General features: G+C 50.1%; 1 protein-coding gene across 2 annotated transcripts in view; it reads left to right on the top strand.

Annotated features, from left to right (window-relative positions):
- TMEM60 (transmembrane protein 60) overlaps positions 1 to 22141 on the top strand; it is a 31746-nt gene extending 9605 nt beyond the window's left edge. For both annotated transcript variants that reach the window (XM_075345202.1, XM_075345203.1), the window contains exon 2: positions 21549 to 22141. In XM_075345202.1, the coding sequence (XP_075201317.1) occupies positions 21597 to 22001 (405 nt within the window). In that variant the 5' untranslated portion in view covers positions 21549 to 21596 and the 3' untranslated portion in view covers positions 22002 to 22141. The remainder of the gene's footprint in view (positions 1 to 21548) is intronic.
- The last annotated feature ends 3288 nt before the right edge of the window (positions 22142 to 25429 follow it).

Genomic DNA, 25429 nt, shown 5'->3' with positions numbered 1-25429 from the left:
CCTCATTCATGGAGGAGTAATGATGGCTATGGTCCTGGCAGTGCAGTACTGGTAGTCTATGGTCCTCATTCATGGAGGAGTAATGATGACTATGGTCCTGGCAGTGCAGTACTGGGAGCCTATAGCCCTCATTCATGGAGGAGTAATGATGACTATGGTCCTGGCAGTGCAGTTCTGGGAGTCTATGGTCCTCATTCATGGAGGAGTAATGATGACTATGGTCCTGGCAGTGCAGTACTGGGGGTCTATGGCCTTCATTCATGGAGGAGTAATGATGGCTATGGTCCTGGCAGTGCTGTACTGGGAGTCTATGGCCCTCATTCATGGAGGAGTAATGATGACTATGGTCATGGCAGTGCAGTACTGGGAGTCTATGGCCCTCATTCGTGGAGGAGTAATGATGACTATGGTCCTGGCAGTGCTGTACTGGGAGCCTATGGCTCTCATTCATGGAGGAGTGGTGATGACTATGGTCCTGGCAGTGCTGTACTGGGAGTCTATGGCCCTCATTCATGGAGGAGTAATGATGACTATGGTCCTGGCAGTGCTGTACTGGGAGTCTATGGTCCTCATTCATGGAGGAGTAATGATGGCTATGGTCCTGGCAGTGCAGTACTGGGAGTCTATGGCCCTCATTCATGGAGGAGTAATGATGGCTATGGTCCTGGCAGTGCAGTACTGGGAGTCTATGGTCCTCATTCGTGGAGGAGTAATGATGACTATGGTCCTGGCAGTGCTGTACTGGGAGCCTATGGCTCTCATTCATGGAGGAGTGGTGATGACTATGGTCCTGGCAGTGCAGTGCTGGGAGTCTATGGCCCTCATTCTTGGAGGAGTAGTGATGACTATGGTCCTGGCAGTGCAGTACTGGGAGTCTATGGCCCTCATTCATGGAGGAGTAATGATGACTATGGTCCTGGCAGTGCTGTACTGGGAGCCTATAGCCCTCATTCATGGAGGAGGAATGATGACTATGGTCCTGGCAGTGCAGTACTGGGAGCCTATGGCCCTCATTCATGGAGGAGTAATGATGACTATGGTCCTGGCAGTGCTGTACTGGGAGTCTATGGTCCTCATTCATGGAGGAGTAATGATGACTATGGTGCTACCAGTGCTGTACTGGGAGTCTATGGTCCTCATTCATGGAGGAGGAATGATGACTATGGTCCTGGCAGTGCAGTACTGGGAGTCTATAGCCCTCATTCATGGAGGAGTAGGGATGACTATGGTCCTGGCAGTGCAGTACTGGGAGTCTATAGCCCTCATTCATGGAGGAGTAGGGATGACTATGGTCCTGGCAGTGCAGTACTGGGAGTCTATAGCCCTCATTCATGGAGGAGTAGGGATGACTATGGTCCTGGCAGTGCAGTACTGGGAGTCTATAGCCCTCATTCATGGAGGAGTAGGGATGACTATGGTCCTGGCAGTGCTGTACTGGGAGTCTATAGCCCTCATTCATGGAGGAGTAATGATGACTATGGTCCTGGCAGTGCAGTACTGGGAGTCTATGGCCCTCATTCATGGAGGAGTAGGGATGACTATGGTCCTGGCAGTGCTGTACTGGGAGCCTATGGCCCTCATTCGTGGAGGAGTAGTGATTACTATGGTCCTGGCAGTGCTGTACTGGGGGTCTATGGCCCTCATTCATGGAGGAGTAATGATGACTATGGTCCTGGCAGTGCAGTACTGGGAGTCTATAGCCCTCATTCATGGAGGAGTAGGGATGACTATGGTCCTGGCAGTGCAGTACTGGGAGTCTATAGCCCTCATTCATGGAGGAGTAGGGATGACTATGGTCCTGGCAGTGCTGTACTGGGAGTCTATAGCCCTCATTCATGGAGGAGTAGGGATGACTATGGTCCTGGCAGTGCAGTACTGGGAGTCTATGGCCCTCATTCGTGGAGGAGTAATGATGACTATGGTCCTGGCAGTGCTGTACTGGGGGTCTATGGCCCTCATTCATGGAGGAGTAGGGATGACTATGGTCCTGGCAGTGCAGTACTGGGAGTCTATGGCCCTCATTCATGGAGGAGTAATGATGACTATGGTCCTGGCAGTGCTGTACTGGGGGTCTATGGCCCCCATTCATGGAGGAGTAGGGATGACTATGGTCCTGGCAGTGCTGTACTGGGGGTCTATGGCCCTCATTCATGGAGGAGTAGGGATGACTATGGTCCTGGCAGTGCTGTACTGGGGGTCTATGGCTCTCATTCATGGAGGAGTGGTGATGACTATGGTCCTGGCAGTGCTGTACTGGGAGTCTATGGTCCTCATTCATGGAGGAGTAATGATGACTATGGTCCTGGCAGTGCAGTACTGGGAGTCTATGGCCCTCATTCATGGAGGAGTTATGATGACTATGGTCCTGGCAGTGCAGTAGTGGGAGTCTATGGTCCTCATTCATAGAGGAGTAATGATGACTATGGTGCTACCAGTGCAGCACTGGGAGTCTATGGTCCTCATTCATGGAGGAGTAATGATGGCTATGGTCCTGGCAGTGCAGTACTGGGAGTCTATGGTCCTCATTCATGGAGGAGTAATGATGGCTATGGTCCTGGCAGTGCAGTACTGGGAGTCTATGGTCCTCATTCATGGAGGAGTAATGATAGCTATGGTCCTGGCAGTGCAGTACTGGGGGTCTATGGCCTTCATTCATGGAGGAGTAATGATGGCTATGGTCCTGGCAGTGCAGTACTGGGAGTCTATGGCCCTCATTCGTGGAGGAGTAATGATGACTATGGTCCTGGCAGTGCTGTACTGGGAGCCTATGGCTCTCATTCATGGAGGAGTGGTGATGACTATGGTCCTGGCAGTGCTGTACTGGGAGTCTATGGCCCTCATTCATGGAGGAGTGATGATGGCTATGGTCCTGGCAGTGCAGCACTGGGAGTCTATGGCCCTCATTCGTGGAGGAGTAATGATGACTATGGTCCTGGCAGTGCTGTACTGGGAGCCTATGGTCCTCATTCATGGAGGAGTAATGATGGCTATGGTCCTGGCAGTGCAGTACTGGGAGTCTATGGTCCTCATTCATGGAGGAGTAATGATGACTATGGTCCTGGCAGTGCAGTACTGGGAGCCTATAGCCCTCATTCATGGAGGAGTAATGATGACTATGGTCCTGGCAGTGCAGTACTGGGAGTCTATGGTCCTCATTCATGGAGGAGTAATGATGACTATGGTCCTGGCAGTGCAGTACTGGGGGTCTATGGCCTTCATTCATGGAGGAGTAATGATGGCTATGGTCCTGGCAGTGCTGTACTGGGAGTCTATGGCCCTCATTCATGGAGGAGTAATGATGACTATGGTCATGGCAGTGCAGTACTGGGAGTCTATGGCCCTCATTCGTGGAGGAGTAATGATGACTATGAGTCTATGGTCCTCATTCATAGAGGAGTAATGATGACTATGGTCCTGGCAGTGCTGTACTGGGAGTCTATGGTCCTCATTCATGGAGGAGTGATGATGGCTATGGTCCTGGCAGTGCAGTACTGGGAGTCTATGGTCCTCATTCATGGAGGGGTAATGATGACTATGGTCCTGGCAGTGCAGTACTGGGAGCCTATGGTCCTCATTCATGGAGGAATAATGATGGCTATGGTGCTACCAGTGCTGTACTAGTAGTCTATGGTCCTCATTCATGGAGGGGTAATGATGACTATAGTCCTGGGAGTCTATAGTCCTCATTCATGGAGGAGTAGGGATGACTATGGTCCTGGCAGTGCTGTACTGGGAGTCTATGGCCCTCATTCATGGAGGAGTAATGATAGCTATGGTGCTACCAGTGCAGTACTGGGAGTCTATGGCCCTCATTCATGGAGGAGGAATGATGACTATGGTCCTGGTAGTGTAGTACTGGGAGTCTATGGTCCTCAGTCATGGAGGAGTAGTGATGACTATGGTCCTGGCAGTGCTGTACTGGGAGTCTATGGCCCTCATTCATGGAGGAGTAATGATGGCTATGGTCCTGGCAGTGCAGTGCTGGGAGTCTATGGTCCTCAGTCATGGAGGAGTAATGATTACTATGGTCCTGGCAGTGCTGTACTGGGAGTCTATAGCCCTCATTCATGGAGGAGTAATGATTACTATGGTCCTGGCAGTGCTGTACTGGGAGTCTATAGCCCTCAGTCATGGAGGAGTAATGATGGCTATGGTCCTGGCAGTGCTGTACTGGGAGTCTATAGCCCTCATTCATGGAGGAGGAATAATGACTATGGTCCTGGCAGTGCAGTGCTGGGGGTCTATGGTCCTCATTCATGGAGGAGTAATGATGACTATGGTCCTGGCAGTGCAGTACTGGGAGCCTATGGCCCTCATTCATGGAGGAGTAATGATGACTATGGTCCTGGCAGTGCTGTACTGGGAGTCTATGGTCCTCATTCATGGAGGAGTAATGATGACTATGGTGCTACCAGTGCTGTACTGGGAGTCTATGGTCCTCATTCATGGAGGAGGAATGATGACTATGGTCCTGGCAGTGCAGTACTGGGAGCCTATGGCCCTCATTCATGGAGGAGTAGGGATGACTATGGTCCTGGCAGTGCTGTACTGGGAGCCTATGGTCCTCATTCATGGAGGAGTAATGATGACTATGGTCCTGGCAGTGCTGTACTGGGAGTCTATGGTCCTCATTCATGGAGGAGTAGGGATAACTATGGTCCTGGCAGTGCTGTACTGGGAGTCTATGGTCCTCATTCATGGAGGAGTGATGATGGCTATGGTCCTGGCAGTGCAGCACTGGGAGCCTATGGCCCTCATTCATGGAGGAGTAATGATGACTATGGTCCTGGCAGTGCTGTACTGGGAGTCTATGGTCCCCATTCATGGAGGAGTAGGGATGACTATGGTCCTGGCAGTGCAGTACTGGGAGTCTATGGTCCTCATTCATGGAGGAGTAATGATGGCTATGGTCCTGGCAGTGCAGTACTGGGAGTCTATGGTCCTCATTCATGGAGGAGTAATGATGACTATGGTCCTGGCAGTGCAGTACTGGGGGTCTATGGCCTTCATTCATGGAGGAGTAATGATGGCTATGGTCCTGGCAGTGCTGTACTGGGAGTCTATGGCCCTCATTCATGGAGGAGTAATGATGACTATGGTCATGGCAGTGCAGTACTGGGAGTCTATGGCCCTCATTCGTGGAGGAGTAATGATGACTATGGTCCTGGCAGTGCTGTACTGGGAGCCTATGGCTCTCATTCATGGAGGAGTGGTGATGACTATGGTCCTGGCAGTGCTGTACTGGGAGTCTATGGCCCTCATTCATGGAGGAGTGATGATGGCTATGGTCCTGGCAGTGCAGCACTGGGAGTCTATGGCCCTCATTCGTGGAGGAGTAATGATGACTATGGTCCTGGCAGTGCTGTACTGGGAGCCTATGGTCCTCATTCATGGAGGAGTAATGATGGCTATGGTCCTGGCAGTGCAGTACTGGGAGTCTATGGTCCTCATTCATGGAGGAGTAATGATGACTATGGTCCTGGCAGTGCAGTACTGGGAGCCTATAGCCCTCATTCATGGAGGAGTAATGATGACTATGGTCCTGGCAGTGCAGTACTGGGAGTCTATGGTCCTCATTCATGGAGGAGTAATGATGACTATGGTCCTGGCAGTGCAGTACTGGGGGTCTATGGCCTTCATTCATGGAGGAGTAATGATGGCTATGGTCCTGGCAGTGCTGTACTGGGAGTCTATGGCCCTCATTCATGGAGGAGTAATGATGACTATGGTCATGGCAGTGCAGTACTGGGAGTCTATATCCCTCATTCGTGGAGGAGTAATGATGACTATGGTCCTGGCAGTGCTGTACTGGGAGCCTATGGCTCTCATTCATGGAGGAGTGGTGATGACTATGGTCCTGGCAGTGCAGTGCTGGGAGTCTATGGCCCTCATTCTTGGAGGAGTAGTGATGACTATGGTCCTGGCAGTGCAGTACTGGGAGTCTATGGTCCTCATTCGTGGAGGAGTAATGATGACTATGGTCCTGGCAGTGCTGTACTGGGAGCCTATAGCCCTCATTCATGGAGGAGGAATGATGACTATGGTCCTGGCAGTGCAGTACTGGGAGCCTATGGCCCTCATTCATGGAGGAGTAATGATGACTATGGTCCTGGCAGTGCTGTACTGGGAGTCTATGGTCCTCACTCATGGAGGAGTAATGATGACTATGGTCCTGGCAGTGCAGTACTGGGAGCCTATGGCCCTCATTCATGGAGGAGTAATGATGACTATGGTCCTGGCAGTGCTGTACTGGGAGTCTATGGCCCTCATTCATGGAGGAGTAATGATGACTATGGTCCTGGCAGTGCAGTACTGGGAGTCTATAGCCCTCATTCATGGAGGAGTAGGGATGACTATGGTCCTGGCAGTGCAGTACTGGGAGTCTATAGCCCTCATTCATGGAGGAGTAGGGATGACTATGGTCCTGGCAGTGCTGTACTGGGAGTCTATAGCCCTCATTCATGGAGGAGTAGGGATGACTATGGTCCTGGCAGTGATGTACTGGGAGTCTATAGCCCTCATTCATGGAGGAGTAGGGATGACTATGGTCCTGGCAGTGCAGTACTGGGAGTCTATGGCCCTCATTCGTGGAGGAGTAATGATGACTATGGTCCTGGCAGTGCTGTACTGGGGGTCTATGGCCCTCATTCATGGAGGAGTAGGGATGACTATGGTCCTGGCAGTGCAGTACTGGGAGTCTATGGCCCTCATTCATGGAGGAGTAATGATGACTATGGTCCTGGCAGTGCTGTACTGGGAGTCTATGGCCCTCATTCATGGAGGAGTAATGATGACTATGGTCCTGGCAGTGCTGTACTGGGAGTCTATGGTCCTCACTCATGGAGGAGTAATGATGACTATGGTCCTGGCAGTGCAGTACTGGGAGCCTATGGCCCTCATTCATGGAGGAGTAATGATGACTATGGTCCTGGCAGTGCTGTACTGGGAGTCTATGGCCCTCATTCATGGAGGAGTAATGATGACTATGGTCCTGGCAGTGCAGTACTGGGAGTCTATAGCCCTCATTCATGGAGGAGTAGGGATGACTATGGTCCTGGCAGTGCAGTACTGGGAGTCTATAGCCCTCATTCATGGAGGAGTAGGGATGACTATGGTCCTGGCAGTGCTGTACTGGGAGTCTATAGCCCTCATTCATGGAGGAGTAGGGATGACTATGGTCCTGGCAGTGATGTACTGGGAGTCTATAGCCCTCATTCATGGAGGAGTAGGGATGACTATGGTCCTGGCAGTGCAGTACTGGGAGTCTATGGCCCTCATTCGTGGAGGAGTAATGATGACTATGGTCCTGGCAGTGCTGTACTGGGGGTCTATGGCCCTCATTCATGGAGGAGTAGGGATGACTATGGTCCTGGCAGTGCAGTACTGGGAGTCTATGGCCCTCATTCATGGAGGAGTAATGATGACTATGGTCCTGGCAGTGCTGTACTGGGGGTCTATGGCCCTCATTCATGGAGGAGTAGGGATGACTATGGTCCTGGCAGTGCTGTACTGGGGGTCTATGGCCCTCATTCATGGAGGAGTAGGGATGACTATGGTCCTGGCAGTGCTGTACTGGGGGTCTATGGCTCTCATTCATGGAGGAGTGGTGATGACTATGGTCCTGGCAGTGCTGTACTGGGAGTCTATGGTCCTCATTCATGGAGGAGTAATGATGACTATGGTCCTGGCAGTGCAGTACTGGGAGTCTATGGCCCTCATTCATGGAGGAGTTATGATGACTATGGTCCTGGCAGTGCAGTACTGGGAGTCTATGGTCCTCATTCATGGAGGAGTAGGGATGACTATGGTCCTGGCAGTGCAGTACTGGGAGTCTATGGTCCTCATTCATGGAGGAGTAATGATGACTATGGTCCTGGCAGTGCAGTACTGGGAGTCTATGGCCCTCATTCATGGAGGAGTAATGATGACTATGGTCCTGGCAGTGCAGTACTGGGAGTCTATGGTCCTCATTCATGGAGGAGTAATGATGACTATGGTGCTACCAGTGCAGCACTGGGAGTCTATGGTCCTCATTCATGGAGGAGTAATGATGGCTATGGTCCTGGCAGTGCAGTACTGGGAGTCTATGGTCCTCATTCATGGAGGAGTAGGGATGACTATGGTCCTGGCAGTGCAGTACTGGGAGTCTATGGCCCTCATTCATGGAGGAGTAATGATGACTATGGTCCTGGCAGTGCTGTACTGGGGGTCTATGGCCCTCATTCATGGAGGAGTAGGGATGACTATGGTCCTGGCAGTGCTGTACTGGGGGTCTATGGCCCTCATTCATGGAGGAGTAGGGATGACTATGGTCCTGGCAGTGCTGTACTGGGGGTCTATGGCTCTCATTCATGGAGGAGTGGTGATGACTATGGTCCTGGCAGTGCTGTACTGGGAGTCTATGGTCCTCATTCATGGAGGAGTAATGATGACTATGGTCCTGGCAGTGCAGTACTGGGAGTCTATGGCCCTCATTCATGGAGGAGTTATGATGACTATGGTCCTGGCAGTGCAGTACTGGGAGTCTATGGTCCTCATTCATGGAGGAGTAGGGATGACTATGGTCCTGGCAGTGCAGTACTGGGAGTCTATGGTCCTCATTCATGGAGGAGTAATGATGACTATGGTCCTGGCAGTGCAGTACTGGGAGTCTATGGCCCTCATTCATGGAGGAGTAATGATGACTATGGTCCTGGCAGTGCAGTACTGGGAGTCTATGGTCCTCATTCATGGAGGAGTAATGATGACTATGGTGCTACCAGTGCAGCACTGGGAGTCTATGGTCCTCATTCATGGAGGAGTAATGATGGCTATGGTCCTGGCAGTGCAGTACTGGGAGTCTATGGTCCTCATTCATGGAGGAGTAATGATGGCTATGGTCCTGGCAGTGCAGTACTGGGAGTCTATGGTCCTCATTCATGGAGGAGTAATGATAGCTATGGTCCTGGCAGTGCAGTACTGGGAGTCTATGGTCCTCATTCATGGAGGAGTAATGATGACTATGGTCCTGGTAGTGTAGTACTGGGAGCCTATGGCCCTCATTCATGGAGGAGTAATGATGACTATGGTCCTGGCAGTGCAGTACTGGGGGTCTATGGCCTTCATTCATGGAGGAGTAATGATGGCTATGGTCCTGGCAGTGCAGTACTGGGAGTCTATGGCCCTCATTCGTGGAGGAGTAATGATGACTATGGTCCTGGCAGTGCTGTACTGGGAGCCTATGGCTCTCATTCATGGAGGAGTGGTGATGACTATGGTCCTGGCAGTGCTGTACTGGGAGTCTATGGCCCTCATTCATGGAGGAGTGATGATGGCTATGGTCCTGGCAGTGCAGCACTGGGAGTCTATGGCCCTCATTCTTGGAGGAGTAATGATGACTATGGTCCTGGCAGTGCTGTACTGGGAGCCTATGGTCCTCATTCATGGAGGAGTAATGATGGCTATGGTCCTGGCAGTGCAGTACTGGTAGTCTATGGTCCTCATTCATGGAGGAGTAATGATGACTATGGTCCTGGCAGTGCAGTACTGGGAGCCTATAGCCCTCATTCATGGAGGAGTAATGATGACTATGGTCCTGGCAGTGCAGTTCTGGGAGTCTATGGTCCTCATTCATGGAGGAGTAATGATGACTATGGTCCTGGCAGTGCAGTACTGGGGGTCTATGGCCTTCATTCATGGAGGAGTAATGATGGCTATGGTCCTGGCAGTGCTGTACTGGGAGTCTATGGCCCTCATTCATGGAGGAGTAATGATGACTATGGTCATGGCAGTGCAGTACTGGGAGTCTATGGCCCTCATTCGTGGAGGAGTAATGATGACTATGGTCCTGGCAGTGCTGTACTGGGAGCCTATGGCTCTCATTCATGGAGGAGTGGTGATGACTATGGTCCTGGCAGTGCTGTACTGGGAGTCTATGGCCCTCATTCATGGAGGAGTAATGATGACTATGGTCCTGGCAGTGCTGTACTGGGAGTCTATGGTCCTCATTCATGGAGGAGTAATGATGGCTATGGTCCTGGCAGTGCAGTACTGGGAGTCTATGGCCCTCATTCATGGAGGAGTAATGATGGCTATGGTCCTGGCAGTGCAGTACTGGGAGTCTATGGTCCTCATTCGTGGAGGAGTAATGATGACTATGGTCCTGGCAGTGCTGTACTGGGAGCCTATGGCTCTCATTCATGGAGGAGTGGTGATGACTATGGTCCTGGCAGTGCAGTGCTGGGAGTCTATGGCCCTCATTCTTGGAGGAGTAGTGATGACTATGGTCCTGGCAGTGCAGTACTGGGAGTCTATGGCCCTCATTCATGGAGGAGTAATGATGACTATGGTCCTGGCAGTGCTGTACTGGGAGCCTATAGCCCTCATTCATGGAGGAGGAATGATGACTATGGTCCTGGCAGTGCAGTACTGGGAGCCTATGGCCCTCATTCATGGAGGAGTAATGATGACTATGGTCCTGGCAGTGCTGTACTGGGAGTCTATGGTCCTCATTCATGGAGGAGTAATGATGACTATGGTGCTACCAGTGCTGTACTGGGAGTCTATGGTCCTCATTCATGGAGGAGGAATGATGACTATGGTCCTGGCAGTGCAGTACTGGGAGTCTATAGCCCTCATTCATGGAGGAGTAGGGATGACTATGGTCCTGGCAGTGCAGTACTGGGAGTCTATAGCCCTCATTCATGGAGGAGTAGGGATGACTATGGTCCTGGCAGTGCAGTACTGGGAGTCTATAGCCCTCATTCATGGAGGAGTAGGGATGACTATGGTCCTGGCAGTGCTGTACTGGGAGTCTATAGCCCTCATTCATGGAGGAGTAATGATGACTATGGTCCTGGCAGTGCAGTACTGGGAGTCTATGGCCCTCATTCATGGAGGAGTAGGGATGACTATGGTCCTGGCAGTGCTGTACTGGGAGCCTATGGCCCTCATTCGTGGAGGAGTAGTGATTACTATGGTCCTGGCAGTGCTGTACTGGGGGTCTATGGCCCTCATTCATGGAGGAGTAATGATGACTATGGTCCTGGCAGTGCAGTACTGGGAGTCTATAGCCCTCATTCATGGAGGAGTAGGGATGACTATGGTCCTGGCAGTGCAGTACTGGGAGTCTATAGCCCTCATTCATGGAGGAGTAGGGATGACTATGGTCCTGGCAGTGCTGTACTGGGAGTCTATAGCCCTCATTCATGGAGGAGTAGGGATGACTATGGTCCTGGCAGTGCAGTACTGGGAGTCTATGGCCCTCATTCGTGGAGGAGTAATGATGACTATGGTCCTGGCAGTGCTGTACTGGGGGTCTATGGCCCTCATTCATGGAGGAGTAGGGATGACTATGGTCCTGGCAGTGCAGTACTGGGAGTCTATGGCCCTCATTCATGGAGGAGTAATGATGACTATGGTCCTGGCAGTGCTGTACTGGGGGTCTATGGCCCTCATTCATGGAGGAGTAGGGATGACTATGGTCCTGGCAGTGCTGTACTGGGGGTCTATGGCCCTCATTCATGGAGGAGTAGGGATGACTATGGTCCTGGCAGTGCTGTACTGGGGGTCTATGGCTCTCATTCATGGAGGAGTGGTGATGACTATGGTCCTGGCAGTGCTGTACTGGGAGTCTATGGTCCTCATTCATGGAGGAGTAATGATGACTATGGTCCTGGCAGTGCAGTACTGGGAGTCTATGGCCCTCATTCATGGAGGAGTTATGATGACTATGGTCCTGGCAGTGCAGTACTGGGAGTCTATGGTCCTCATTCATGGAGGAGTAGGGATGACTATGGTCCTGGCAGTGCAGTACTGGGAGTCTATGGTCCTCATTCATGGAGGAGTAATGATGACTATGGTCCTGGCAGTGCAGTACTGGGAGTCTATGGCCCTCATTCATGGAGGAGTAATGATGACTATGGTCCTGGCAGTGCAGTAGTGGGAGTCTATGGTCCTCATTCATAGAGGAGTAATGATGACTATGGTGCTACCAGTGCAGCACTGGGAGTCTATGGTCCTCATTCATGGAGGAGTAATGATGGCTATGGTCCTGGCAGTGCAGTACTGGGAGTCTATGGTCCTCATTCATGGAGGAGTAATGATGGCTATGGTCCTGGCAGTGCAGTACTGGGAGTCTATGGTCCTCATTCATGGAGGAGTAATGATAGCTATGGTCCTGGCAGTGCAGTACTGGGGGTCTATGGCCTTCATTCATGGAGGAGTAATGATGGCTATGGTCCTGGCAGTGCAGTACTGGGAGTCTATGGCCCTCATTCGTGGAGGAGTAATGATGACTATGGTCCTGGCAGTGCTGTACTGGGAGCCTATGGCTCTCATTCATGGAGGAGTGGTGATGACTATGGTCCTGGCAGTGCTGTACTGGGAGTCTATGGCCCTCATTCATGGAGGAGTGATGATGGCTATGGTCCTGGCAGTGCAGCACTGGGAGTCTATGGCCCTCATTCGTGGAGGAGTAATGATGACTATGGTCCTGGCAGTGCTGTACTGGGAGCCTATGGTCCTCATTCATGGAGGAGTAATGATGGCTATGGTCCTGGCAGTGCAGTACTGGGAGTCTATGGTCCTCATTCATGGAGGAGTAATGATGACTATGGTCCTGGCAGTGCAGTACTGGGAGCCTATAGCCCTCATTCATGGAGGAGTAATGATGACTATGGTCCTGGCAGTGCAGTACTGGGAGTCTATGGTCCTCATTCATGGAGGAGTAATGATGACTATGGTCCTGGCAGTGCAGTACTGGGGGTCTATGGCCTTCATTCATGGAGGAGTAATGATGGCTATGGTCCTGGCAGTGCTGTACTGGGAGTCTATGGCCCTCATTCATGGAGGAGTAATGATGACTATGGTCATGGCAGTGCAGTACTGGGAGTCTATGGCCCTCATTCGTGGAGGAGTAATGATGACTATGAGTCTATGGTCCTCATTCATAGAGGAGTAATGATGACTATGGTCCTGGCAGTGCTGTACTGGGAGTCTATGGTCCTCATTCATGGAGGAGTGATGATGGCTATGGTCCTGGCAGTGCAGTACTGGGAGTCTATGGTCCTCATTCATGGAGGGGTAATGATGACTATGGTCCTGGCAGTGCAGTACTGGGAGCCTATGGTCCTCATTCATGGAGGAATAATGATGGCTATGGTGCTACCAGTGCTGTACTAGTAGTCTATGGTCCTCATTCATGGAGGGGTAATGATGACTATAGTCCTGGGAGTCTATAGTCCTCATTCATGGAGGAGTAGGGATGACTATGGTCCTGGCAGTGCTGTACTGGGAGTCTATGGCCCTCATTCATGGAGGAGTAATGATAGCTATGGTGCTACCAGTGCAGTACTGGGAGTCTATGGCCCTCATTCATGGAGGAGGAATGATGACTATGGTCCTGGTAGTGTAGTACTGGGAGTCTATGGTCCTCAGTCATGGAGGAGTAGTGATGACTATGGTCCTGGCAGTGCTGTACTGGGAGTCTATGGCCCTCATTCATGGAGGAGTAATGATGGCTATGGTCCTGGCAGTGCAGTGCTGGGAGTCTATGGTCCTCAGTCATGGAGGAGTAATGATTACTATGGTCCTGGCAGTGCTGTACTGGGAGTCTATAGCCCTCATTCATGGAGGAGTAATGATTACTATGGTCCTGGCAGTGCTGTACTGGGAGTCTATAGCCCTCAGTCATGGAGGAGTAATGATGGCTATGGTCCTGGCAGTGCTGTACTGGGAGTCTATAGCCCTCATTCATGGAGGAGGAATGATGACTATGGTCCTGGCAGTGCAGTGCTGGGGGTCTATGGTCCTCATTCATGGAGGAGTAATGATGACTATGGTCCTGGCAGTGCAGTACTGGGAGCCTATGGCCCTCATTCATGGAGGAGTAATGATGACTATGGTCCTGGCAGTGCTGTACTGGGAGTCTATGGTCCTCATTCATGGAGGAGTAATGATGACTATGGTGCTACCAGTGCTGTACTGGGAGTCTATGGTCCTCATTCATGGAGGAGGAATGATGACTATGGTCCTGGCAGTGCAGTACTGGGAGCCTATGGCCCTCATTCATGGAGGAGTAGGGATGACTATGGTCCTGGCAGTGCTGTACTGGGAGCCTATGGTCCTCATTCATGGAGGAGTAATGATGACTATGGTCCTGGCAGTGCTGTACTGGGAGTCTATGGTCCTCATTCATGGAGGAGTAGGGATAACTATGGTCCTGGCAGTGCTGTACTGGGAGTCTATGGTCCTCATTCATGGAGGAGTGATGATGGCTATGGTCCTGGCAGTGCAGCACTGGGAGCCTATGGCCCTCATTCATGGAGGAGTAATGATGACTATGGTCCTGGCAGTGCTGTACTGGGAGTCTATGGTCCCCATTCATGGAGGAGTAGGGATGACTATGGTCCTGGCAGTGCAGTACTGGGAGTCTATGGTCCTCATTCATGGAGGAGTAATGATGGCTATGGTGCTACCACTGCTGTACTGGGAGTCTATGGTCCTCATTCATGGAGGAGTAGGGATGACTATGGTCCTGGCAGTGCTGTACTGGGAGTCTATGGTCCTCATTCATGGAGGAGTGGTGATGACTATGGTCCTGGCAGTGCTGTACTGGGAGTCTATGGCCCTCATTCATGGAGGAGTAATGATGACTATGGTCCTGGCAGTGCAGCACTAGGAGTCTATGGCCCTCATTCGTGGAGGAGTAATGATGACTATGGTCCTGGCAGTGCTGTACTGGGAGCCTATGGTCCTCATTCATGGAGGAGTAATGATGGCTATGGTCCTGGCAGTGCTGTACTGGGAGTCTATGGCCCTCATTCATGGAGGAGTAATGATGACTATGGTCATGGCAGTGCAGTACTGGGAGTCTATGGCCCTCATTCGTGGAGGAGTAATGATGACTATGGTCCTGGCAGTGCTGTACTGGGAGCCTATGGCTCTCATTCATGGAGGAGTGGTGATGACTATGGTCCTGGCAGTGCTGTACTGGGAGTCTATGGCCCTCATTCATGGAGGAGTGATGATGGCTATGGTCCTGGCAGTGCAGCACTGGGAGTCTATGGCCCTCATTCGTGGAGGAGTAATGATGACTATGGTCCTGGCAGTGCTGTACTGGGAGCCTATGGTCCTCATTCATGGAGGAGTAATGATGGCTATGGTCCTGGCAGTGCAGTACTGGGAGTCTATGGTCCTCATTCATGGAGGAGTAATGATGACTATGGTCCTGGCAGTGCAGTACTGGGAGCCTATAGCCCTCATTCATGGAGGAGTAATGATGACTATGGTCCTGGCAGTGCAGTACTGGGAGTCTATGGTCCTCATTCATGGAGGAGTAATGATGACTATGGTCCTGGCAGTGCAGTACTGGGGGTCTATGGCCTTCATTCATGGAGGAGTAATGATGGCTATGGTCCTGGCAGTGCTGTACTGGGAGTCTATGGCCCTCATTCATGGAGGAGTAATGATGACTATGGTCATGGCAGTGCAGTACTGGGAGTCTATGGCCCTCATTCGTGGAGGAGTAATGATGACTATGGTCCTGGCAGTGCTGTACTGGGAGCCTATGGCTCTCATTCATGGAGGAGTGGTGATGACTATGGTCCTGGCAGTGCAGTGCTGGGAGTCTATGGCCCTCATTCTTGGAGGAGTAGTGATGACTATGGTCCTGGCAGTGCAGTACTGGGAGTCTATGGTCCTCATTCGTGGAGGAGTAATGATGACTATGGTCCTGGCAGTGCTGTACTGGGAGCCTATAGCCCTCATTCATGGAGGAGGAATGATGACTATGGTCCTGGCAGTGCAGTACTGGGAGCCTATGGCCCTCATTCATGGAGGAGTAATGATGACTATGGTCCTGGCAGTGCTGTACTGGGAGTCTATGGTCCTCATTCATGGGGGAGTAATGATGACTATGGTGCTACCAGTGCTGTACTGGGAGTCTATGGTCCTCATTCATGGAGGAGGAATGATGACTATGGTCCTGGCAGTGCAGTACTGGGAGCCTATGGCCCTCATTCATGGAGGAGTAGGGATGACTATGGTCCTGGCAGTGCTGTACTGGGAGCCTATGGTCCTCATTCATGGAGGAGTAATGATGACTATGGTCCTGGCAGTGCTGTACTGGGAGTCTATGGTCCTCATTCATGGAGAAGTAGGGATAACTATGGTCCTGGCAGTGCTGTACTGGGAGTCTATGGTCCTCATTCATGGAGGAGTGATGATGGTTATGGTCCTGGCAGTGCAGCACTGGGAGCCTATGGCCCTCATTCATGGAGGAGTAATGATGACTATGGTCCTGGCAGTGCTGTACTGGGAGTCTATGGCCCTCATTCATGGAGGAGTAATGATGACTATGGTCCTGGCAGTGCAGCACTGGGAGTCTATGGCCCTCATTCGTGGAGGAGTAATGATGACTATGGTCCTGGCAGTGCTGTACTGGGAGCCTATGGTCCTCATTCATGGAGGAGTAATGATGGCTATGGTCCTGGCAGTGCAGTACTGGGAGTCTATGGTCCTCATTCATGGAGGAGTAATGATGACTATGGTCCTGGCAGTGCAGTACTGGGGGTCTATGGCCTTCATTCATGGAGGAGTAATGATGGCTATGGTCCTGGCAGTGCTGTACTGGGAGTCTATGGCCCTCATTCATGGAGGAGTAATGATGACTATGGTCATGGCAGTGCAGTACTGGGAGTCTATGGCCCTCATTCGTGGAGGAGTAATGATGACTATGGTCCTGGCAGTGCTGTACTGGGAGCCTATGGCTCTCATTCATGGAGGAGTGGTGATGACTATGGTCCTGGCAGTGCTGTACTGGGAGTCTATGGCCCTCATTCATGGAGGAGTGATGATGGCTATGGTCCTGGCAGTGCAGCACTGGGAGTCTATGGCCCTCATTCGTGGAGGAGTAATGATGACTATGGTCCTGGCAGTGCTGTACTGGGAGCCTATGGTCCTCATTCATGGAGGAGTAATGATGGCTATGGTCCTGGCAGTGCAGTACTGGGAGTCTATGGTCCTCATTCATGGAGGAGTAATGATGACTATGGTCCTGGCAGTGCAGTACTGGGAGCCTATAGCCCTCATTCATGGAGGAGTAATGATGACTATGGTCCTGGCAGTGCAGTACTGGGAGTCTATGGTCCTCATTCATGGAGGAGTAATGATGACTATGGTCCTGGCAGTGCAGTACTGGGGGTCTATGGCCTTCATTCATGGAGGAGTAATGATGGCTATGGTCCTGGCAGTGCTGTACTGGGAGTCTATGGCCCTCATTCATGGAGGAGTAATGATGGCTATGGTCCTGGCAGTGCAGTACTGGGAGTCTATGGTCCTCATTCGTGGAGGAGTAATGATGACTATGGTCCTGGCAGTGCTGTACTGGGAGCCTATGGCCCTCATTCATGGAGGAGTAGGGATGACTATGGTCCTGGCAGTGCTGTACTGGGAGCCTATGGTCCTCATTCATGGAGGAGTAATGATGACTATGGTCCTGGCAGTGCTGTACTGGGAGTCTATGGTCCTCATTCATGGAGAAGTAGGGATAACTATGGTCCTGGCAGTGCTGTACTGGGAGTCTATGGTCCTCATTCATGGAGGAGTGATGATGGTTATGGTCCTGGCAGTGCAGCACTGGGAGCCTATGGCCCTCATTCATGGAGGAGTAATGATGACTATGGTCCTGGCAGTGCTGTACTGGGAGTCTATGGTCCTCATTCATGGAGGAGTAGGGATGACTATGGTCCTGGCAGTGCAGTACTGGGAGTCTATGGTCCTCATTCATGGAGGAGTAATGATGGCTATGGTGCTACCAGTGCTGTACTGGTAGTCTATGGTCCTCATTCATGGAGGGGTAATGATGACTATAGTCCTGGGAGTCTATAGTCCTCATTCATGGAGGAGTAGGGATGACTATGGTCCTGGCAGTGCTGTACTGGGAGTCTATGGTCCTCATTCATGGAGGAGTAGGGATGACTATGGTCCTGGCAGTGCTGTACTGGGAGTCTATGGTCCTCATTCATAGAGGAGTAATGATGACTATGGTCCTGGCAGTGCTGTACTGGGAGTCTATGGTCCTCATTCATGGAGGAGTGATGATGGCTATGGTCCTGGCAGTGCAGTACTGGGAGTCTATGGTCCTCATTCATGGAGGGGTAATGATGACTATGGTCCTGGCAGTGCAGTACTGGGAGCCTATGGTCCTCATTCATGGAGGAGTAATGATGGCTATGGTGCTACCAGTGCTGTACTAGTAGTCTATGGTCCTCATTCATGGAGGGGTAATGATGACTATAGTCCTGGGAGTCTATAGTCCTCATTCATGGAGGAGTAGGGATGACTATGGTCCTGGCAGTGCTGTACTGGGAGTCTATGGCCCTCATTCATGGAGGAGTAATGATAGCTATGGTGCTACTAGTGCAGTACTGGGAGTCTATGGCCCTCATTCATGGAGGAGGAATGATGACTATGGTCCTGGTAGTGTAGTACTGGGAGTCTATGGTCCTCAGTCATGGAGGAGTAGTGATAACTATGGTCCTGGCAGTGCTGTACTGGGAGTCTATGGCCCTCATTCATGGAGGAGTAATGATGGCTATGGTCCTGGCAGTGCAGTGCTGGGAGTCTATGGTCCTCAGTCATGGAGGAGTAATGATTACTATGGTCCTGGCAGTGCTGTACTGGGAGTCTATAGCCCTCATTCATGGAGGAGTAATGATTACTATGGTCCTGGCAGTGCTGTACTGGGAGTCTATAGCCCTCAGTCATGGAGGAGTAATGATGGCTATGGTCCTGGCAGTGCTGTACTGGGAGTCTATAGCCCTCATTCATGGAGGAGGAATGATGACTATGGTCCTGGCAGTGCAGTGCTGGGGGTCTATGGTCCTCATTCATGGAGGAGTAATGATGACTATGGTCCTGGCAGTGCTGTACTGGGAGTCTATGGTCCTCATTCATGGAGGAGTAATGATGACTATGGTGCTACCAGTGCTGTACTGGGAGTCTATGGTCCTCATTCATGGAGGAGGAATGATGACTATGGTCCTGGCAGTGCAGTACTGGGAGCCTATGGCCCTCATTCATGGAGGAGTAGGGATGACTATGGTCCTGGCAGTGCTGTACTGGGAGCCTATGGTCCTCATTCATGGAGGAGTAATGATGACTATGGTCCTGGCAGTGCTGTACTGGGAGTCTATGGTCCTCATTCATGGAGGAGTAGGGATAACTATGGTCCTGGCAGTGCTGTACTGGGAGTCTATGGTCCTCATTCATGGAGGAGTGATGATGGCTATGGTCCTGGCAGTGCAGCACTGGGAGTCTATGGTCCTCATTCATGGAGGAGTAATGATGACTATGGTCCTGGCAGTGCTGTACTGGGAGTCTATGGTCCCCATTCATGGAGGAGTAGGGATGACTATGGTCCTGGCAGTGCAGTACTGGGAGTCTATGGTCCTCATTCATGGAGGAGTAATGATGGCTATGGTGCTACCAGTGCTGTACTGGTAGTCTATGGTCCTCATTCATGGAGGGGTAATGATGACTATAGTCCTGGGAGTCTATAGTCCTCATTCATGGAGGAGTAGGGATGACTATGGTCCTGGCAGTGCTGTACTGGGAGTCTATGGTCCTCATTCATGGAGGAGTAGGGATGACTATGGTCCTGGCAGTGCTGTACTGGGAGTCTATGGTCCTCATTCATAGAGGAGTAATGATGACTATGGTCTTGGTAGTGTAGTACTGGGAGTCTATGGTCCTCAGTCATGGAGGAGTAGTGATGACTATGGTCCTGGCAGTGCTGTACTGGGAGTCTATGGCCCTCATTCATGGAGGAGTAATGATTACTATGGTCCTGGCAGTGCTGTACTGGGAGTCTATAGCCCTCAGTCATGGAGGAGTAATGATGGCTATGGTCCTGGCAGTGCTGTACTGGGAGTCTATAGCCCTCATTCATGGAGGAGGAATGATGACTATGGTCCTGGCAGTGCAGTGCTGGGGGTCTATGGTCCTCATTCATGGAGGAGTAATGATGACTATGGTCCTGGCAGTGCAGTGCTGGGGGTCTATGGTCCTCATTCATGGAGGAGGAATGATGACTATGGTCCTGGCAGTGCAGTGCTGGGGGTCTATGGTCCTCATTCATGGAGGAGTAATGATGACTATGGTCCCGGTAGTGCAGTGCTGGGAGTCTATGGTCCTCATTCATGGAGGAGTAATGATGACTATGGTCCTGGCAGTGCAGTGCTGGGAGTCTATGGCCCTCACTCATGAATGCTGGCACTTTGCACACCCCTCAAATAAATTTGGGACAAATTACACCTTTCATGCGTCTCTACCAGCTATATTACTCCAGCCCAAAAGAATATCATTTTGTCCTCCAATTGTGATGAATATGTTGGCTTTGTGATGCCCCAGCTCGGCCCAGTGTGGCAGGGGATTGCCTGCGACTGGTGTAAAAATGGAAAAACCTCGGAATCCGGAGCAGGTCCTATATGGGGCGGTTTCTGTGGTTACTGAAGTACAATTGGCTTTTTAGGGGTTTATAACCATTAATTGACAAATATATCACGTTAATGGAAAGATGCAGTGTTTACAGTTTTCTCTTATTTTCAAGTTTTCTACAAATCGCCCTGACCTGCTGAATATTATCTTCTAGTCAGATCTGACTATGACAACCCATTGAGCAATTTGTGTGGGGGTTTTTACCTCCTGCTTTTTCAGGATTGACCATAAATTCTTAATAGCTTCTTGTCCATGGACCCACCATTGTAATGTTTTGATCATGGATACATTTAGTTATCAGTTTTGGCTTGTGATACTGTCGATCATGCCTGAAAAGCTTTGTTCATCACCAAACAGCTCCTGGATCGTTGGGAGACGTTGCTCTTGAAGGATGTTTAGATCCCATTCTTTATACATGGTGGTGATTTTAGATAGAGATGTGAGTGATGCAAAGCTTCCCCCCACAGGAATGGTCTCGGGATGCTTTACTGGTGACATTATACTGTCACCAATAGTGTCAATAAAAAATTTTGATACGGTCTCAAACCATTTGGCCCTGACTTTAATCCGCAATCTGGACATTCGGAGGGTAGAGAATAGGGGATGGACACCGCACCTACCTGAGCCTCATATGAGACTGGTGGAAGATTTTTAGGGGATTTTAGTTTCATTAATGGCTTTTCTGTTTCATGCTTCATTTTCTCCCAAAATTTTAAATAAGTGGAGAAAAAAATAAGCATTTTTCGGCAGTGACAGCCCCGGCTGCTCCACCTCTCCGCTGCCCTAGGCTTTGTTTATGTGGCTTCACGGATGATGTCCAGTCTACATCATGTGATCACTTTAGCCAATCAGTGGCCTCATCAACAATGTGTCACTGCCCCAGCATCATAACTTAGGTCAGTGATTGGCTGCAGTGGTCACAGCTAAAGACAGGACATCACCCTTGCATCACGGTAAACAAGACCCTCTGGATGCGATGGAGAAGCAGAGTTAGGCTGTGTTCAGACAGGGCGTTTTTCCTCGTTTTATGTATGTATATATGCTAAGCCTGTTCTCACTCTCTCCTGCAGGAATACATCTCTTCATCTTGGTTGAGAAACCCCTAAAAGTCCGTTTAAATGAGAATGTCCCTGGCGCAGAGGGTGCTGCTGACATGGCTCTTCAGTTTACTCTTCTTGATCATGTTGGTGCTGAAGCTGGATGAGAAAGCCCCATGGAACTGGTTCATTATCTTCATCCCCATCTGGATCTTTGACACAATTTTAATTGTCATGTTAATAGTAAAAATGGCAGGACGGTGTAAATCTGGCTACGACCCCAGGAATGGAGCTCAGAATATGAAGAAAAAGTCCTGGTATCTTACCGCCATGCTGCTGAAATTGGCATTTTGTCTTGTGCTATGTGCCGTGCTGGAACAGTTCACCAGTATGCTGTTAAGTCTGGTGTTTATACCATTGTGGATATTGCTGATCGGAGGACTGATTGAACTGGGATACAACGTGTTTTACGTGAGACGTGACTAGTGTCTGAAGAAGCTGTCCACGTGTATCTCACCTGCCTTATCCAGCTAATATATCTGTAGAGCTGCGGTGATAAAATGTTTCCCACCACGTTTCTTCAACTGTACAATATGTAAATAAAGTATATACAACGTCATGCCAAACTTAATCTGGCGTTACTTATTTTGTATCAAGGGTTTCCAAAAGTACAGATGCCCCTATAACAGGCCCAGGTCCCTATGGTACCATTGCTGCAGTTATGGGTTGGTTTAATCCCTTTGATACGGGCTCGCACACTGAGCCCGCATCATTCCCCACACATGATGGCTGATTTTTGTTGTGGGTCAATCTCTAACATGAACTCGCATGGGGGCGCGTCATTCCCCACTCGCATCAGCAGCCCCATGACGTGATGGTGGGGCGCCGATGGGTTGTCGTGACAGCCAGGGATCAGCTGTTAACCCTCTGTCATTATGATCCTTCCGTGAACGTCGGCTGTGAGCCAGCATTCATAGGAGACTGTGATTTGTGCTGTACAGGGCAATGCTGATGCTCGGCTCTATACAGCACAAGTGAATGATCGCAGCTTCAAGTGCCCTAAGGGGACAAGTAAAAAGTAAAAGAAAAATGATCTGCATGCTTGCACTAACCTGGGGAATCACATTGACAGGTAATTTATACCATATAGTGAACATAGGAAATAAAAACAATTGTGGCATTGCACTTTTTTTTTTTGCAATTTCAACTGACTTGGAAATTTTTTGTTTTCCAGTACACTATGGTAAAGCTAATGGAGTCATTCAAAAGTACAACTCATCTGTACAGATGAGCGAACCCATACAGCAAACTTCAGTGTTCCTGCCAAACACAAACTTTACCCCAAACAATCAGTGTTTGGCGTTTGGGTGCTTTACATATGCAAATCACGCAACAGAGGATGCGCTGTGCTCGGCCAAGTGCGAGACGCTTGTCATTGCTAGATGGCTCACACTGGGGGTAAAAACAACGTTATCAGATGTAATGTGCACAAAAGAAGAAAAAATCCGCCCCTCCATTCCCTGGGGTGTTCAGTTTATGGCTGACTGTATGTGAGTGGAGAGCTGAACTGCCAATCAGTGATTTCCAATGGGGTTCAGGTCGAGTCCGGGTCCAGAACTGAACTTTATCTAAAGACCGGCTGAACCTGGAAAAACCCGAACTTCAGCGGGTCAGCTTATCTCTACTCATCCTAAAAAAAAAAGTACTTATACGGCTGTATTGAAGGAAAAATAAACGGTCTGGCTCTTCGAAGAAGGGGGGGGTGGGGTAACAAAAAATCACCAGGGGTGGAGGTGGTAAGGCTGCTTTCACACACATCCGTTTTTTGCTGAGCAGCACAACACTGTGCTTTGCAGAAAAAACGCAACCGTTTTTTTTTTTTTTTTGCCGCCGGTTGCGTTTTTTCCGCATAGACTTGCATTAGCGCCGTATTGTGCTGCATGTCCTTGCGTTGCGTCCGTTTTTTGCCAGATGCGGCATATTTAGCCCATGCGGCGGTCGCATGGAACGTTGCCTGGCACGTTTTTTTCTGCGGCGAAAAAACCGCATCGCACCGGCGCGATTTACAATGCAAGCCTATGCACGCCGGATGCGGCGCCCTGCGGCAAAAAACGCATCCGGCCGCCGGATGCGTTTTTTTTCACTGCGCATGCTCAGTATCAAGCCGCATCCGTAAATAACGGACGGGCCGCATGGAAAAACTTATTAAACAAATCCGTTTTTTTCGCTGCATCCGTTGCATAGGTTTTTGAGCCGGATTGAGCCGCACTGCAAAAAACGGATGTGTAAAAGCAGCCTAAAGGCTCTGTCCTTTTTTTGAAAATAAATATATATTATACATTGGGGAAAATTAAGTACCATATTTTTCGGAATATAAGATGCACTTATCCTGCCAAAAATTTGGGAGGAAAATGAGGGTTGCGTCTTATAAGCCAAATGTAGCTTACTGGGGGCTGGTGAAGAGGGGTTGAATGAGGCAGGGGTAATGCTATGCGTGTGCTGCCGGCGCTGCTCTGTGCGTTGGGCTGGGCGGCACAGCTATGCGCGGGGCTGCTCTGCGCGGGGGGCGATGAGGCACCAGTCATTCTGAAGATGTCGGTGGTCAGGGCTTCAAATAATGGCGCCTAGGGTTAGTGCGTGCGCAGATGGAACTCTCAGCTCAAGCTCTCATCTGCTCATGCACCGACTCCGGACGCCATTATTTGAAGCCCTCACTGCCGACATCTCCAGAATGGCCGGTGCCTCACTGCCCCCAGCACAGAGCAGAGCCGCGTCACCAGCCCCGGCACAGAGCGAAGCCGTCCGGCATAGAGCAGAGCTGCGTCACCAGCCCCGGCACAGAGCGAAGCCGTCCAGCATAGAGTAGAGCCGCCGCGTCACCAGCCCCGGCATAATTTTAAGTTTGGTATCCCCAGTTACCATGACATGGTCCCAAGTCTACACAATTAAGCTCTTCCCTTAATGTGTTGATATCAGCTTTCCTAAAGTTCCAGGATTTATCATTAACCCCTTGAAATGCTCCCAGACCTATAGATCTGAAATTGTATGTAGTCTTTATACAGGACCAGAGCCAGCCAATTATCTCCGCTCGTCGGTTCATCTACCATCTGAGAGAGGAAATTGTCGTGAATTGTAGATAAGAACTTACAGCTTTTAGCACAACCAGAAGATTCTATGTCCCACTGAGTATCTGGATAGTTGAAATCCCCCATAATAAGGACCCGCTTATTATAATTTGCCATCTTTCAGTTTTTTGCAGCATTTCACCCTCTACCTATTCAGGTATGTTAGGAGGCTTATAGTAAACTCCAATTAGTAGCTTTCCATTATTGCCCTCCCCGTGTACATATACCCATACTGACTCTACATTTGTCACAGCTCCCCCCAAAGGCATAATTAAGTACGTTTTTAAGTTAGTTTTAACAAATATACACACTCCTCCACCTTTTTGTCTTTCCTGTCCTTCTTGAATGTAGTATAACCCTCTACCATTGTCACCCAGTCATGGCTCTCATCCAGCCAGGTTTCCGTAATGCCCACCACATCATAATCCATGGTTGACAGAAGTCTCCAATTCATTCATTTTGTTTGAAAAACTTCAAGCATTCACAAAATAAATTTAATATTAACACATTTATTACTCCTACTCGCCTCCCTACTTTCCTTGCAATTTCCAACTCCCCAAATCCTCATTGACCCTTACTGTCTCACTCTGTCTACAGTCATGGCCAAAAGTTTTGAGAATGACACCAAAATTATATTTTCACATGATCTGTTGCCCTCTGGTTTTTAATTGTTTGTCTGATGTTTACATCCCATACAGAAATATAATTGCAATCATATTATGAGTACCAAAAGGTTATATTGACAGAATGATTTAATGCAGCAAGTTAATATTTGCAGTGTTGACCCTT

The sequence above is a fragment of the Anomaloglossus baeobatrachus genome, chromosome 4 (assembly GCF_048569485.1).
Source record: "Anomaloglossus baeobatrachus isolate aAnoBae1 chromosome 4, aAnoBae1.hap1, whole genome shotgun sequence".
Lineage (NCBI taxonomy): Eukaryota > Metazoa > Chordata > Amphibia > Anura > Aromobatidae > Anomaloglossus > Anomaloglossus baeobatrachus.
The sequence above is the reverse complement of the archived record's forward strand: the minus strand, read 5'-3'. Positions and strand labels throughout refer to the sequence as shown.